The following is a 16,908-nucleotide window of genomic DNA, read 5'->3' on the forward strand; positions in this document are numbered from 1 at the left end:
GTGCCCTTCAGCTGCGCCTGGCTGGGGCACGGAGAAGACCTCCTCCCGGCAGCAGCCCTCCTGCACTGGACGCAGCAAGGAGGGCGCAGGCTCCTTCCTCCTCCAGGGAGTCCGCACAGGGAACACACGCCAGCGGGCCACTCGGCGGGCGCCCGGGGCTGGCCCAGGCACATGTGCGGCCCCTCCGTCAGTCATCGCTTTGCTGTGAGCTGAGTGCCCAGTTCTCCCCCAGTGAGGTGGGGGTGGGGAAGGAGGGGGAGCAGAGCCACCCCACCACTCACCCTTGCCTCCCGGCCCCTTTCCACGCCGGGGGTGTCACCTGGCCGCAGGCAGCGTGGGACAGGCTGCTCGCTCCTGCCATCTAGGAGATCCCAGCCGCCTCACAGCTGTCCAAAGCCCCTTCCTCCCATGAGGTCAGGGGTGGCCCCTGTCCTGAGGGCCACTGTGGGAGGCCGGCCGGGCACGGCACACAGACGGCTTTGTTAAAGGGAGCGTGTGGCTGTGCCTGGCTGAGGTGGCTTCTCTGTGGTCACCCTGCAGCCCGCCAGAGGAGATCACCATCCTCCCTGCTTTCAGAGGAGTCTCATGGGCCCAGATGTCCACCTCAGCTCCTCGGTGGCTATTGTAAGAAACAAGACTCCTGACCTGCTTACCGAGGCCCTCGGCTGGGTGCTTCAGTCACAGTCCCAGAGCACTGGCAGGGCCGGGAGGAGCCCAAGTGGACTGAGCAGAGCAGGTAGGGGGACGACTCACGGCCCAGCTTCAAGGTCTAGGCTGGCAAGACCAATGCAGACAAGGAGTCTGGCCTTTGGAGTGGCGGTGAGCAGGACAGGGGCGCCAACCTGTCTGTTGTGCGTGGGGGCGGGTTGAGGACAGAGGGGATATGAGATTGGACAGGCGGGTGGGGGTAGGGGCGGATCTGAAGCCCCTGGAACTAGTGTTGGGGGCTACGGGGGCCAAGGCCCTCCGATGGTGCTCCTCGCTGGAGAAGGCGCTGGTGGCACTGGGCTCACAGGCAGGACCTGCGGCCAGATTCATCCCCCTGCCCCTCGGTGCGAGGCGCCGGCTAGACAGTGCTGTGGCTCCAGAAGCAGGGTCCGTGGGAGAAAACAAGGGTGGCCGGGGGCAGGCAGAGGGGGCTGGCAGCACCGCTGGCCCGACGGCGCGGTGACGTGACTAGTTGATGGCCCGGAAGGTGAGGAGGGGGGGGGTGGAGGGCACGAACACGAACTGGTAGGTCATCTTTACATCCTCCTGCCTGAGCGTCTCCACCAGGAAGCTTTTCAGCACCTAGGACAGAGGCACGGGTTCCACCTGGCCAAAAGGTCAACCCCGATGTCCTGGTCCACCTTCCCTCGCCTTTCTGGACCCTACCTTTCGGGTCAGGCGCAGCGGAGGAGAAGGAGAGGCCGGTGGTCCCCAAGCAGGCCACCCGGCACCCCCAGGCCCCGCGCACCCGCAGGCCACGCCCTGCCTGGTCGCATCCCGCTCAGCCCCTGGGCCACCCAGGCCCGCTCACGTGGTGCAGCAACAGCAGCATCTCTGTCTCTGCCAGGCGCCGCCCCAGGCACTGGCGCAGACCAAAGCCGAAGGCCAGGTGTGGGTATCTGGTGCCAGAGCCCCTGTTGTCCAGCCAGCGCTGGGGATGGTAGCACTCGGGCCTCTCAAACACAGAGGGGTTTCGACCCAGGGAGTAGAGTTGCACCTTGACCCATGTCTGCGGAGAGGTGGGGAGGGGCGGGGCAGGTGGCCCCAGGAGTGAGAAGGTCACGCGGGCTTGGCGTCTGCTGGAGGGGCTGTGGGGCCTCACTCACCCCTGCCGGGATGTGGTAGTTCTGCAGCACCACGTCCGAGGCCACCTTTCGGTCCACAGACATCCCCACGGGGTACAGCCTGTGGATGGGGGCACCCGACAGGGTCCTCAGCTGTCCCTGGGACCCTCGCTTCCCTTCGGCCACCTTCCTATCCCAGGATGCGCCGGCCTGGGGGAGCTGCCAGCCACCCTCCCGGGTCGCCTCTGGCACCGGGAAGCCTAGATCACGAGGAGCTGCTTCCTTGCACTTCCTGAGTCAGACAAAGTTCCCTGAGCCTGAGCAGCCCCCGGACATGGCGGGCACGGCCGAGGATGGTGCCCGGGGCATTGAAGTGGGATCCCAGGGGGAGAAGAGCTCCTAACCCTTTCGGGAGAACAGGACGAGGTACAGGGTTGCATCTTGGGCGAAGCCGCTTCTCAGCCCCAGGACCCGGCCGCAGGCTCCCTGGGCACTGCCGTCCAGACAGTGGGGCCAGGACAGAGGCGGCAGCCGGGGCCTGCCACACCCACCTCAAGGTCTCCTTGAGGGCCGCCCGCAGCAGGGGCAGCTCCGAGGTTGCGCTCTGGGGATCCTGCGAGATCCTGGCCTCGGCCCCCAGGCTCTCCTGGCGTAGGGCCTGCTGCACTTCAGGGTTTCGAGCCAGCTCAAAGAGAGTCATCAACAGGGGGTAGGCCGTCTGCAGGAGCCACGGGTGCAGGGCTCAGACCTTGGCCCAGGCCACGCACCTCAGCCCCCGGGGTCTCTCCACCCCGGAAGACGGTCTTCCCTTGGGGGTGGGTCGCCTCAGATCCGCGGTGACGTGGACGCCCGGAGAAGGACTCATCCCAGGGATCTGGGACCTCAGGATCTAAAACCTAACACCTGACTCCCTCAGGGAAGGTGTCCCCAGGCTCAGTAAAGATCCAGGCCTTCTCCAGCCCCTTCGAGGCCTGGTTCTCACCCTCCTCTGGGGTCCTTCCTCTCACGGGGGTGTTCTACTCTCTCATGGGGGGGTGTTCTACCCTCTCATGGGGGGGTGTTCTACTGCCCCAAACCGTTGGCACCCAGTAGGATTGTCGCCCGGACACCCGCAGGCAGGTCAGCCCAGACCTTGTGGTCGGAACATGGACGGCCCGCCCCGGCCCCTGAGTCGGCTGCAAATTTGGGGAGTTTCTCCACCGCAGGCCTGTGCCTCTCCTCGGAGCCCCGGGTGCCGGGTCCAGAGCACAACATCACAGATGCTGGTGCGTGAACCTGAGGTGGAGGGCCAGGAGGCTCTGGCTGCACTCCACACCCTGCGGCCTGCCCCCACCCCCAGGCTGCATGCCATCTGTTGTCTCTTGCACAAGCTGGAGCCCTGTGCGCCCCTTTCTGTCATCCGCCCGTCACCTCCAAAGCATCTCTGGCCTGGGGCCAAATGGACTCTGTGCCTGGGAAGGGTTCCTGGTGCAGGCAGCCCTCCAGCTGCATCGCGGCCCTTCCCCTCTTCCCAGGACCCGGGCGACTGAATGGTGTCTGTGCTGCTCATGTCTCTGGGCTCGTCCACCCTGCACTGGGCCTAGAGTGTGGCATCCCACTCGGGGAACTGCAGACCCCTTCCCTTGAGGGTCAGTTCCCGGGCCCCCCACCCCAGGGCAGAGCTTTCTGTCAGCTCAGAACAGGAGCCTGCAGGAGACACAGGCACGGGGGGCACGCAGCCTGGGGTCAGGAGGCTCCATGGCCTAGGGCAGGGCTGGTTGCTGTCCTGACCGTGTCCACGCTCCCGGTGGTGAGCTCGATGGCGTTGGCCCGGATGGCCTCGAGGCTCAGGTCCGCGTGCGTCAGCAGCTCCCCCACGATGCCGCTGTAGTGCTCCGGGCGGCTGAGGGCCAGCTCCTGGTAGATTTTCTGGGTGGCATTGTTGGCTGTGGGGCACGGAGAGACAGGGGCCGGGGCACTTCTCCTCATGCCCCTGCCCGTCAGCCCACCTGCCCCGAGCCATGTGCTCAGCACCGGCCCGGCCCGGCCTCACCGCCAAGCCTCTCGGGGCCACAAAGGCCCCTGAGGTGACCCTCAGCCCTCCCCCAGCCTGTGGTGACGGGAAACCGGGGACCCCGGTGTCCCTGGCATTCAGCGCTTGCCCGGTCTCTGGCCCTCACCATACTGGAAGATGTAGTCCCAGGACTCAAAGTGCTCCTTCCACAGCTGAGTGCTTGTCCAGCGTGATAGGGCCCTGGGCATGAACATGAGCTGCGCGGTAGACTTTAACATGGCCTTCAAAGCCCGGAGAAAGTTCAGGCTGGCAGGACTTGGGCTGTGGCCAAGGAGGCCCAGCCGCTCTCCAAAAAGGGCTAGATTGCTGGCTGTGGACCGGGAACGGTTGCTGAGCCCAGGGTGGCCGCCAGCGTCACGGGGGCCTCAGCCCCGTTCCCGGCCGGTCCCGGCTTCCCCGAGCCCTGCCCCCCTTCCCTCCCACCCTGACCCCGCGGACCTTCTATGGTGTAGTAGAGGATGCTGGGCTGGATGTCCACGGTCAGACTCCCCCGGGCATTCTGCAGCACTCTCGACTTCAGGGCCTTCGAGAAATCCCTTGCCACCAAGTCCACCATGGGCAGGTACTTCTGGACGGCCTGAGGCGACAGCACGTCTGGGTTCAGCTTCAGTCGGTTCATGCGCCATTCGGGCCCGTTTCTGTAGAGCAGAGAGAGGCGCTTCAGGGGAGCCCGAGTCAGCAGCCTGGGGCCAGCCCTGGACCCATCTTCCTCGTCTCCAAGGGGAAGGGGCGAGGCAGGGAGCGGCCCGCTGGTGCCAGGGGGCAGGCTGCCCGCCTGGGGGCGTGAGCGCCAGCCCTTTCCCTCAGGGAGGCCTTGTGTGCTGGGCCCAGGGTGCCCCCGTCGAAGGTGGGGCTGAGCCCGGAACTTCTGCCTGGCCGTGCCGCCTGGGTTCGTGGAGTTTGTTCACGCACACCTGCAGGCCCCTTGGCTGGCACGTCAGCAGCTGTCCGGGCTCTCCCTGTCCCTGAAGGCAGGGGAGAGGTGGGCCAGCCAGCTCCAGAGTGAGGGGCCCCCGGCAACCTTCTCCTTCCAACCCTCCCTGCTCTGAGAATGATGCTTCTGGGCCGGTCCCACGTCCCCTGTCCACCCAAGAGGATACACACACACACACACACACACTCGCGCGCACACACATACACAAACACACGCACACACACAGGTGCTCACACACACAACCACCTACAGCTTAGCTCCTGGGCAAAGGTGTCTTCTTCCCCTGTCCCCTTGTCCCCTTGTCCCCAACCCCCCCTCCCCAGCCCCGGCCTCTCTCCTCCTCAGCCACCTGGGCTCTAGTCAATGCCAGTGGGTCCTCAGGCCCAGCACGTGCTGACACGTTCCCGAGCCCCTAGCCCCGACTCTCCTCCCGCTGCCCTGGGCTTCCCGCCCTGACCTGTAGGAAGGGAGAAGCCCACCCCCGCACGGGGAGTCCGCGGAGGCCTGTGCAGCCTGGGGGCTCCTGATGGCAGCGATCATCCGTCCTCCTCTCTGAGGCCGCGGCCCCGCTGCCCCTCCTCAGCCCCAGGACACATATGATCCCCAAGGGGTGGGCACCCAGCGGGAGCCGGCGGCCGCTCTCCCGCCCCAACCTGGACGGGCCTTGGGCAGGCCCGCTTGCCATCAGCCCTGCCCCGCCCCTCCCCGCCCCTGCCCGCCCAGACTCCCTCTCACAGCAAGAACACGCCACATTTGTGCCCGCGATGCTGTCGGTAGGCCAGCCAGGGGTCCAGGGGCGGCCGCCACGGTTGATAGCCGTCCACTTGCTGTAGCCTCTGCACATCCTCGGGCAGCATCAGGAGCACCATGCGTTTCCCTCCCACGTCATACCTGTGGGACGAAGCTCGGAGCCCTGCTGGGGGACCCGTGCCCTCCCCCAGGCCTCACTGTGCAGGACCAAGGCGGCCCGTCTCCCCCGGGCCTGTCCCTTCTCCCGGACTGGGGCTCTCCCGGAGCGGGCAGTCCCTCCCGCGGTCTGACCCCAAGCCTCTCCTGCTCTGCTGTCCGCGCTCTGCCCTCTCAGCCACGGCCAGGGAGTGCTCCCTCCTCCCCAAGAGCCGCAGTCTCCAGGTGCCAGGCCAAGAACCCCCGCTGCTCGGCACCCACCCCGCCTCCCCGGGGACGCAGAGCACAGGCGGCAGTGCGCCTGGCCCGGACTCAGCAGCCGCTAGGGAGAGCCGCACGGGTGCTGTGGCTGAGGTGGGCGGGGAGGCCTTTACCTGAAAATGGGCCCCAGCTCCTGGAAGAGCTGGTGCACCTCCAGGTGAAGGTTCTCCAGGCGCCGCTCCTTCCAGATCTGCAGCAACCTCATCCACTTGTTGCCGGGACAGCGCGGTATGGACTCGAAGGGCAGCACCGCCTTGGGGCCGGAGCGGCTCCGGCGCCCGGTGCGCGTGCCCTGCCCGGGGACGGCCAGGGCCCTGCCAGCCACGCTCGTGCCTTTGCCCCGAATGCCATCGTGCTGCTCCCTCCGCCCCCCGTCAGCGCAATTCTTTTATCTCGCTGGAGGCCTGGGCCTGCGGCCTGATCGCGTCATGGGAGAAGTTGTCCCTGGACCAGGCCAGGAAACCCGCAGCGGGGGTCAGGGCTGGAGGCCTCCAGAAGAGACGGATGGGCACCTTGTGCCACGATTTCGCAAGGCCTGCTGGCTGCTGGGTGTGGAGAGCAGGGCAGGGTCTGGATCGGGGGCTGAGTGGGGCTGGCGGGTTGTGAGCACTTCCCTCCTCCCCGGTGGGGAAGGGAGCAAGATGGATGGGGCCCCTTATCTAATCGAGAGACGCAGGGGCCTGCGCTGTTCTCCTCTCCTTTCTACAAGGACCAGAGCGGGAAGCAGTGGGCAGCCATGAGTCCCACAAACCTACGTGCCTTCTGTCCGCTCTTCCCAGATCATAGGCTGGGTGCAGGGAACGCCCCCGTGAGCCGACAAGGGTCCCCGCCCGGGAGGGCTTTCAGGGCACTTAGGGGACTCCAGCGACCCAACTGTGGGTGGCACCGATGTGGCCGGCACCCCGTCTCGCTGGCTCTGCTGCCTCAGCTCTGGGGCAGCGAATGCCCAGGACACGAGCCAGCCACTCCTCAGGCGGGGAAATGAGGCACCGCTTGCCTGGCCCCCGTGTGGCCCCCCGCAGGGGCGGCGCTCAGTGCCCAGGCCCTCCTTTCTCACCCGGAAGCCTGCGCTCAGGGGTGCGGACCCAGAGCTCAGGCCATAGGCGGGAGGACCAAGTCCACAATGGGGCTGTGGGCGTGGGCTCCCACCCTCTGGAGGGTGGATCCCGGGTTTGGGGTCCCAGGGCACCTCACCCACGTCAGGCGGGGTTCCCCCGAGGTGGCTCTGGCCATCATCGTTCCCATTTTCAGATGAGGGGTCACAAGCCCTGGGTTCCTGCCACCCCCAGGGCTCCCAACGTGTCACAGGGGCCCCGCGGCCCTGGCTCCTGCTGGGCCCCCAGCCCTGACCGTGATTTGGGGAGGGGGCGATGGGGTAGCCGCGGCTGGGGCTCTGGAGGCAGCATGGAGGCTGCGCGCGGGTGTCGGTGGGAAGGGCCAAGGTCTGAGTTCTTCAAGGGTACTTCAGTGGGATCCTGTCCCTGCTCCAGTCGTTGCCCCGGGGAGGTCTTCGGCGGGGCGAGGAGTCACGACTGCCCAGGCCCCTTCAGCAAGCTGCCACGTGCGCGTGCCTCAGCCCCGAACGGTGGTGGGCACGCCTTGCTTCGGCAGAGACGCAGGCTGAAGCCACAGCGGCCCAGGCCAAGCCGGCCCCGCCTGCTGCCCACCCTCCACCCCCAGCGGCGGCCCAGGCGGCGGAAGTCGTGGGCGCCCTCTGGAGGCCCGCGGGCCAACTGCAGCCGCGCCTCGGCCCCGCCCCCAGCGGGGACTGTCCCCGCCCCCCGTCGTCTGCCCACCGCGGGTCCAGGCGGGCCCCTCTTCTGGAAGCGCGGCTCTTAAGGGGCCCTGGGATCCGGCGGCTTCCACGCACGTATTTGCACTGCATTACGCTGCCACCAGAGTGTGGGCGATAGGAAAAGCCGGCCGAAGTGGGGACACGGGCCAAGGCCCAGTCGGGGAGCGCGGTCTCTGCGGCGGTGCGTTCCCACCGCTGAATTTGCAGGGTTGGAAACGAGTGCGTGCACCCGTCCTTCCGCGCTGGAGAAGCGCGTCATCGTGTCCGGGCACACAGCGGGCTTCCCGACGCGAGTGGGGAGCGCTGTCCCAGGGCCCACGTGGGAAGGACACGCGCGACCGTGGAGGGTCAGGTGACAGGACGGCACTGAGGGACAAGAGACACGTCTCAGAAGCTCACGACAGCACGACACACTTTGCCTGGTTTCCAGCACGGCTGAAGTGCAGACAATGCAGTGCACCAAATACCGGCCGTTTACCACCAGGCCCCAAGGCCTGGGAGAGACAGGGACTGAGTGATGGGGCCTGGTGTTGGGGCACAGGAAGGCGGGTTCCCTGGGGATGTGCAGCTAGACGTGCGTTGCTGCTTGTTTGTGTGCTAGGGCTTTCCTTCCCTGCCGTCCCTCCCCATGTCTCATATCATCCCAGAAAAAGGAAGCTTTGTGAGCAGAAATAGCCCGGTCTCCCCCGCCCCTGCTCCTCGAGGCCTTGGGAAGTTTGAGGTTCTGCCTGCCAGTTCCGCGCAGGCCCCCATTCCCTCCACTTCTGGCGGTTTGCTTCCTTCTGTATCAGACTGTTCCTTTCTGGTTCCAGATATTCCAGTCTCTGTATTTCCCATCTCCTTTTATCTGTGAGTTTCATTAATTTGCTCAGCTTTGTGAACATTAGTGAAGGGAAACTCACTAAAGTGGGCTCCAGAAGCCAGAGGGGGATACGGATGGGGAGCCCCCTCCAAGTCAGCCTCTAGCCTCCGGAGGGAGTCATCACCTCCGCACCCAGCAGGGAAAGGTGGCCACTGCCTCTGAGAAATCCACCACCCCTGCAACTCAGCTGCCAGAAACCTCATCATCCTGCACCCCTGCTGGTCTCCAGTGGACTTTCCTTCAGAACAGCCCTCCCAACTCCCTCCTTGTTTGCTATGAAAGAAGGCTCCTCCCCTTTGTGGGATCGCCTGGAGTTCTGCTGCAGCTTAGCTGTTCTGAGTGGCCATCCTCTGAATACACCCATTTTGCTGGTAAAGTAACTGCTTGGCGGTTAATGGCTGAAATTCCGGTGTCTTACTCTTCATCTGTATGTAATATGGTGTTTCTTTATCCGTCACGTTTCTACACTCAACTGTCAGATTTCTCATTCCTAGGAGTTCTCTTCGGATTTTTTTTTCTTTCCGTGAAATCCCCCTATTGTTTCTAAAAAATTTTAAAGTTTATTTTGAGAGAGAGAGTGAGGGAGAGAGAGCGCACGTACAAGGGGGTAGGGGAAGAGAGAGGGAGAGACAGAATCCCAAGCAGGCTCCACGCCATCAGTGCAGAGCCGGATGTGGGGCTCGAACTCAGGGAGCGTGAGATCATGACCTGAGCTGAAACCAAGAGTCAGACGCTTAAGCAACCAAGCCACCCAGGTGTCCCTCTTATGTATTGTAAATTTTAATATTTTAGCAGGAATTTATGAGGTAATACTGGAAAGATTCTATGAATTCTGTTTTAAGTGTATATTTTAGGTAAATTAAATTATTGAAAAACTTTTATTAAATATTGAAATCTTCTATTCCAGAATTTTAAAAACATCATAATAAGTGAATGGTGATGATCTACGGCTATTACCGTTCATTCTCGAATTATAGCGATAGACATCTTTGTGTAAGATTGAACCATTCTTACATTTCTGGGGAAAACTGTACTTGCGCGGAACCTATCCTTACTTCATTCACTTGGGTTTACCAGCTAATGGTATTTTTTGTTCACCATTTGTTGGCCTCCAGTTTTCCTGGACCATTTTTGTCTCGTGGTCGTATCCATTCCGTAAAGGGAATGAGCTGGTAGGCGCTATCTAAGTGCTTGGGACAGAATGACATTTGAGACAGACGGACATGCTTGTTCAAACAGCAGAGGCCTCAGAGGGCCTGTGGGTTCAGGGATGTGCCAGCAGCTCCGTGGGCATCAGGGGAGGGGGCCCCGGCCGTGTCCGCAGCGCAAGTTCTGGAGTCCACACTCCCCAGCTCCTCCCGTGAGCCTCTGTGTGACCCGTGGCGTCCCGCCACCGGAGGACGGGGACTGGCAGCTTGTGGAGCTTCAGAGACTCGTTCCCCTTGGAAGAGCACTGCCTAGACTCCACGGGGACCCTCGACGTCGCCTTCGTGTGTGTTTGCAGAGCCTACGCACAGGTGCTGGATTTTCCACACAGGCGCATCTGGGCGCGTATACATTTGCCAGCGGGACAGCGGGGGCATTGATGCACCGGCCCCCAGGCGCAGCCGCACTCAGCAGGGGGACCTGCGGGCCCAGGGGCTCTCTGCCGAGCGCGCCTCCCTGTGACCACACAGTCTGGGCCGCGGATCTCTGCACGCCCTTCACGTGAACAAGAAACGACACCCGTCCCCCTCGTTGCAGCCTTGCGCACCAGCACCATCAGGTCAGTGAAAGCTGTCCCCATCGGCTCACCAAACCCCTGCCAGTTCCAGCAGTAGGGCTTCTCCAGACGCCCACTTGTGGGCTCCCTGCTGTCTTCCAAGGCATGGCCCTGGCCTGTCTTTGAAGACACTCAACCGTCAGGTGTCTGGGCCAGGTCCTGGGTGGGGGTGACGTCCCGCCTCTCTTGCTCTTTGTGGGGAGGTGCCCACTTTTGCCTGCCCTTACAGAACAGGGGCCCCCCAGCTCCAGTCCCAGGCTGTGAGTTCGGGGCAGCTGGGGGACGCGGTTCCTGGGGACGAGCGTGAGCGGCAGGACGCGAGCACACAGCCTGTGCCGGGGAAAGGGACCTGCACACGGTAGGAGGTGACAGACGCTGTTTGAAATCCTCTCCACTCCTGGAGTTGCGGGTCAACCCTCGGGGGGCCGCCCTCTGCACCGGCCCCCAGGATGCATTTAGGCCTCTGCCGTGGAGGGTTCAGACACGACAGAGACGGGCCTCGTCCGTGCCTCAGGGATGGCCCAGAAACCATCCACGGCCTGCCCCATGCTGCCTCCTTCTGGGGCCACGGAGACTCTTTCTGGAAGGTTCCCAGGGTGCCGCGCCCAGCCGTGTCCCTGGGTCAGCCGTGTCCGAGCAGGTGGGGAGGGGGCGAGGAGAGGAAGGTGAAGGAGGGTAGGTGCTCAGTGCAGCCCCCACGGGCAGAAGAAAGCCCTTGTCTTCTGCAAACGGGGAGTGTGACCCTCGCGCCTCTTTGGGGGCTGCAGCTCAGCTGAGAAATGAAAAGAGGACCCTGCTCCCGTCTCCCTGGCCGAGGCTCACGTGTTTGTCGAAGGCACGTGGGCGAACCTGTGAGCCAGGCACCCGTGCCAGGCGCTGGGCGAAGTCCGAGTTCATCCACAGGCTCCCTGATGTGGGAGGAGCTGAGGCAGAGCAGCCACGGTGCCGCCCCCGTCACAGGAGGGCCGTCCCTGGGACCACGTCCCCGCACCCTGTGTCCTGCCCAGGAGCCCTTCCCTGCTGGCGTCTCCCGCCCACTGCATCCTGTCTTCCCACCGACCCCGATCCTGCAAAGGCGGCCGGGAGCCTCCGAGCGCTTCCCTTGCCGGGTGACCCTCAGCCCCCCAGCAGTGCTGAAACCCTCGGAGACTGACAGAAGGAGAGAGCGTCGGCCACGAACAGTTACAAGGCTTTCGTTCAGAGACGAACACGAGTACTCGAGACCTCCCCCCCCCCCCCCCCCGCCAGGGCCGGACTTGCTCGAAAGGGAGCTGCGGGCTGGGCCGACTGGATTTGGTCCCCCCCACCTGTTCTGCGGCCCCTCGAGAGGCAGACCACGCGTTAACCAGCGGAAAACAGGTTTAATGCTGAGGTTCCCAGCACCTGCGGCGAGTCGGGGTCATCGGTGCCGCCGCTCCCAAGGCACCGCCCGAGGCCCCTCACACAGAGGACAGAGTCAGGAAGGCGGCCAGCCAGGCCCCGCTGCTCCTCAAGCGGCTTGCTCGTCCGCCTTCTCTGAATTCCGGCTCGCGGATGTTCGGCTCCTGCGTATTGCACAAGAACTCCGAACAGCAGTGCGCGTACAGGAAGGGCATAGGCTCGACGAGGACAAAGGACTTGAGTCCCGGAGCAAACGGAGCACTTACTGGACATACCTGGAGCACTGCTTCGAAACATAGAAGAAACGCGGATAGATTCCTGACAGGAAGTGAAGAAGAGAAAGGCACCACGTGAACTGAGAGCAGCGACACCAAAGCGCTTCGGGCCTGTGCCCGTCCCATCCCGACCTTCCGGTGCCCCCGCTCAGAGGCCACGGTTGAAGAGGCCCCTCGTCTACGGGGCGGTCGGGAGCCACCGCCCAGGACGGGGTCCGGCCTTTGTGTTCACGGCTGCCTCTGGGGGCGGGGGTGGCTTGCGTGCAGTGTGACCACGAGATGCTCCCCACCCCCCGCCCTGCCCCGCCCCTCCCCGGCTGGCCTGTCCACGTGCAGGGGGAGCCCGGGTCTGGGGCTCTCCGTCCGGGGATGTACAGGCTCCCAGGCCTCACCGCTCACCACCACGTCGCTCTGGACTTTGTAACCACGGGACAGGCAGGGGAGCAAGGGGCTCTTGCCCATCCTGGCCACTGCCCGGGGCTCAGCGCCGGCCTCCCCTTGGGCCGGCGCTGTCACCGCCGGCCTGCTGTACGCGGCCCGGCTCCGCCCCGGCCGCGGGGTCACGCTGCTGGCTTCGCCTCATCTGTGGTTCACGGTGACAATCGCTTTTCCCTACGAGGTGATGACGTTCACGCGGGGCTGGCGCGAGTCCCAAGCACCCCCTCGGCACCCCGCGTGTTTTCCGGGAACGCGGACCCCGCCGGAAGGGGCTGACACTCTGCCTCCGAGCGCCGGGCGCTGCTGGCCTCCGCACTCCCCTTCGGGGGGCTTCATGCGGCCTGGAGCTCCCGGGTGACATACGCGAGACAGAGAGGTGGTCTCCACCCGTCCTAAGGCACACACACTCCTTCCAGAACATAGCGTAAGCCCCCGCGCCTAATTACGTACACCTCTTGTAACAGCACTTCTCCGTGGGGCGGTGAAATGAAGGCTTTCGTCGTTCATTTAAAACGAATACAGATAACCCCTACGCTTTTTCTTCCCACAACCCAATATTCTATCGCGTCCAGTCCTGGCGCCCTGCCCCCCGTCGGCACCAGCTCTCACGCAAGCTGGCTGTCACCTGCCTGTGTTTCTGACGTCTCAGGACTTTCCTCCGTTTCTCTTGAACGAACGTGATTACATTAGTTACTCTCTGTTGAGGAAACCCAGACAGACCCCAACTGCTGAAAGGATTGACCGACTTTCCTGTGAACCCGGGATGCACGGAGATACTCACTCACGGCAACGGAAGTACAAAAGTGAAAATCCCTAGGACAGTTGGATGGATTTGTGCAACCGAAACTATTCTCTATCTCGCAGACGTGACACTTCAGGGTTGCAGCTGAGAGGGGAAGAAAACCAGAGTGAAATACCACCGCTCTCCAGGCCTATCGGATGAGCACCGCCCCTTCCCCCATCTCTCCCTCCTCCAGGGAGCACAAAACCACGGGTCCCGAGGCCTTGTATTCTCCCCTGGGGCTGCCCTCACCCTACCTCTCACACACACACACTCACCCACACACACGCACGCATGCACACACACGCGCGCACACACACACACACACACACACGGCACCTCAAGTTCAATGGCTCAAGAGATTTGCAATCTGCCTTCCAGGGCCCTTCCCACTCACCTTCCCCACTCCTCCCTCCCCCGCCCCAGGCCCTGCATCCCCTCCCCTGGGTGTGGCCCGCTGCCTGGTCTGCATTAGGGCAGGACTCCCTCCCGGGGACAAGCCTGTCACCCTTCTGTGGCTCCTCCAGTTCTCTGACACAGCCCTGGATGGTCCTGTGAGGGCCGGGCCACGCGTGGCGACCAGCCTGATGTCTCCCAGGAAGGCAGGGACACTGAGGGGACGGCAGAGTGCTGGGGAATAAGCCGGGATTCCGGCCACTCCTGCCGGCCCTCGGCAGGGGAGCCCCAAATCAAGAGGCTCCCCCATCGGGTGTCCAAATCCACAGGCTGCCCTCCTGACGCTCTCTCGCTCCCTGACCCCTGTGCCTGCCACCGCCCTGGGCCCCCGCGGGGTCCAGACATGGGTGGCCACCCCGTGTCTGCAGAGGCATTCTGGCCCGCTTCCTTCTCCCAGCCCAGGGGGTTGAGGGGCCCAGACTTACCTTGTTTTCCGGACACGGTGACGTTTGTCTCCACCCGCGGCAGGTCCGTGACCAGGAGCAAAGCAAAGAGAATCATCGTTTCCGTGGTGCCTGGCCCTGGACACGGGGAGTGAGGCCACGCGGTCAGCTCTGTGGCTCCGGGGTCAGACCTGGCCGCCTGGGAGGCCACCCCGTGGGCCCACGGAAGGCAGGGCGCTCCCTTGAAGAGTGTGGACGGCTACTGGCCATTCCCTAGTCCTGTGGCCCAGTTTAGGCCCGAGCATACACGCCCACCAGATCCCAGTTCTGGCACCGTCACCCTTTGCTCCCACCCCAGCCCTCCAGGACGGTCTCCTGAACCCACCCTGCGCGGGCCCCACCCCACCCTTGACAGCAAAACAGGCCAGGGTGGCCCTCTAGGCCTTCCCAGCAGATGAGGAGTAACTGCAGCCATGGACGCTCACGGAAGGGACTGGTGTGTTTGGCTGAAACGCCCTCCGAGACGCTCTCTGCGCGACGATTATTAGGTATGTCGATCATTGTACAGGCAGCTGGTCGTTTCTTTATGTGACGCGTAGGCGCTTCTTTTTAAGGTTTCTCTCGGTAGCCCCACGTTGTATGTTTGTTTGAGTTTTACCTTTATACTTACATCTCTGTCTTTCCTTAACGTTTATTTCTCTTTGATGGAGAGAGAGCGAGACAGGGCACGAGCGGGGAAGAGCAGAGAGAGAGGGAGACGCAGATTCCGAAGCAGGCTCCAGGCTCCGGGCTGTCAGCGCAGAGTCTGACGCGGGGCCCGAACTCACAGACCTGAGATCACGACCCGAGCCGAAGTCGGATGCTTAACCCGCTGGGCCACCCTGGCGCCCCTATACTCACATCTCTTGAAACAACGTTCTTTCTCCAAGTTTTGTCGTGTAATATTTGCTCCCCGGGTTGTCACTTTTCAACGGCACCCTATCCTTCCCACCCATCACCCTGCTTCACAACGGACCGCTTCCGACGCAGTGAGCCCGTGCTCCTGTCCTCTCCCTTCGTGGCCCGGTTTTAGTTGCAGCATTTCTGCCTCATCAGATCGGACAGAGGAGAGCAGAGGTATTCGGTCCTGTAGATGAAGAACCATCATTCCCCAAGGCAAACACTGGCCACGCCGAAAGTCGACAACACGTCTTGCGCCCGTCAGAGCACTGAGGTCACAGAACTGGCGCTCCCAAGTCTGGCGAGCCAGGTGTGCGCCGCGAGGCGACCCTAAACGTGCTCACCTGGAGAAGAAGCTGCGGGAACCACGAGCCGGTGGGAGCCCTTCGCTGTGATTGTGACAGAGGGCTGGAGGCTGAGCGCCACAGCAGGAAAAGCCGTCCCCAGGCTGGGGGTGGGGGGGGTCTCCCGAGCGCACAAGAGTCTCCATCCCGCCCCCAGCGCTTCGTCCGCGAGCCCTTTCTTTCTCTGAGGGGGAAGCAGCCGACAGTGCCACACAACACGCCCCCCCTCCGAGGAGCAACGCGTGAGAGAGATTCGAAGCTAAGGCGGGAGACGAGAACAAGGACACCCGAGAGTGTACCACCTAAGGCGACGACGGCTACGGCAAATGGGGCACAGAGCCCAGGCCCCGGGGCCCGGAACGTGAGTGCTCGCGCTCAGGGCCTACTCACCGCGCTTCCTCTCAACCCACAATACACGACCAACTGGCAGCCGGACACACAAGGCATGCCCGGAGCCAAGATGAACCGTCCCCAGAGGAAAAGCCAGCACGAGGATGTGACACAGGTGACGGGCGCGTCACCATCGTCAGAGAGGGGATGTGAAATGACTAGGACCAGGACACTAAGAGCGCCGGTGGAGAAGGCAGGCCACACGTGAGAACAGATACGCAACGTGAGCTTAGGAAGGAAAACCCTGAGGGCCGCATGGGAATGCCAGGAAGCAAAACCATGTCTTTTAAAAAAAAAAAATTTTTTTTAACGTTTATTTACTTTTGAGACGGAGAGAGACAGAGCATGAACGGGGGAGGGGCAGAGAGAGGGAGACACAGAATCCGAAACAGGCTCCGGGCTCTGAGGTGTCAGCACAGAGCCCGACGCGGGGCTCGAACTCAAAAACCACGTCTTTTTCGATGAACATGAGGAACGTGTCGGGTGGGTCACCACTGCCCTCGACACAGCCGCAGATAGACTCCGCGAACTTGAAGACGCGTCGGTAGAACTCTCCTTGCCTGGAACGCCAAGACAAACACAACAAGAAAACAGAACAGAATGTCCAAGAGCCGTGGGACGAGCTTCTTTTCGGTAACACCCAGCTCCCCGAAAGGCCAAAAGGAGGAGGAGGGATGGCACGGAAGCATCCCTGAAACCATACTGGCTAAGGGCTTTCCAGCGGTCCCGACAGACATCGCTGTGGAGACTCGGGAAGCTTAGAGAACAGGACGCGCACAACCCCCGAAACAAACAAATACACACACACAAAACCACCTCTACCGAGGGGTGTTCAAGCACAGAAAATCACAGAGAAAGCATTCCGGAACCCGGAGGAAGAAACAACACGCGTGATGTGCAAGAAACAACAAGCGGGCCTTCCGTGCGCTTCACATCGAACCACCCAAGCAAAAGCGCGTAAAAAACATTTCAGGGGTCGGAAGACGACGTCTGCCAACCTAGAACCCGGTAGTGAGAGGAGCTCCCCTTCGAAGCACAGCAGACTGTAGTTTTTAACGCCCGTGACACCCACCACACAGTGTGTCCACCGCTCGCTTCATCTCTCTTCCAGTGTTGAGTCCACGATAAAATATAGCAATACGTTTGGAGTGGAAACCCCGTCACCTTTCAAACATCG

General features: G+C 62.8%; 2 protein-coding genes across 2 annotated transcripts; both read right to left on the minus strand.

Moving 5' to 3' along the window:
• Positions 1 to 1,176: 1,176 nt before the first annotated feature.
• On the minus strand, positions 1,177 to 6,277 carry LOC115506234 (cytochrome P450 11B1, mitochondrial-like). The gene is given in 10 exon segments (XM_030304134.1): positions 1,177 to 1,290; positions 1,520 to 1,717; positions 1,815 to 1,893; positions 2,324 to 2,490; positions 3,543 to 3,697; positions 3,932 to 4,135; positions 4,264 to 4,463; positions 5,495 to 5,650; positions 6,040 to 6,178; positions 6,181 to 6,277. Coding segments are annotated over 10 exon segments (1,509 nt in total).
• Positions 6,278 to 11,834: 5,557 nt separating this feature from the next.
• On the minus strand, positions 11,835 to 16,908 carry LOC115506513 (lymphocyte antigen 6K-like). Its single transcript, XM_030304519.1, has 5 exons — positions 16,804 to 16,908; positions 14,101 to 14,196; positions 13,220 to 13,324; positions 11,992 to 12,043; positions 11,835 to 11,889 (listed from the first exon to the last, which is right to left on the minus strand). The coding sequence occupies exons 1-5, from the start codon at positions 16,829 to 16,831 to the stop codon at positions 11,835 to 11,837; spliced, it is 336 nt and encodes a 111-aa protein (XP_030160379.1). The 5' UTR covers positions 16,832 to 16,908.

This window comes from Lynx canadensis, chromosome F2, assembly GCF_007474595.2.
Source record: "Lynx canadensis isolate LIC74 chromosome F2, mLynCan4.pri.v2, whole genome shotgun sequence".
NCBI classification, from domain to species: Eukaryota; Metazoa; Chordata; class Mammalia; order Carnivora; family Felidae; genus Lynx; species Lynx canadensis.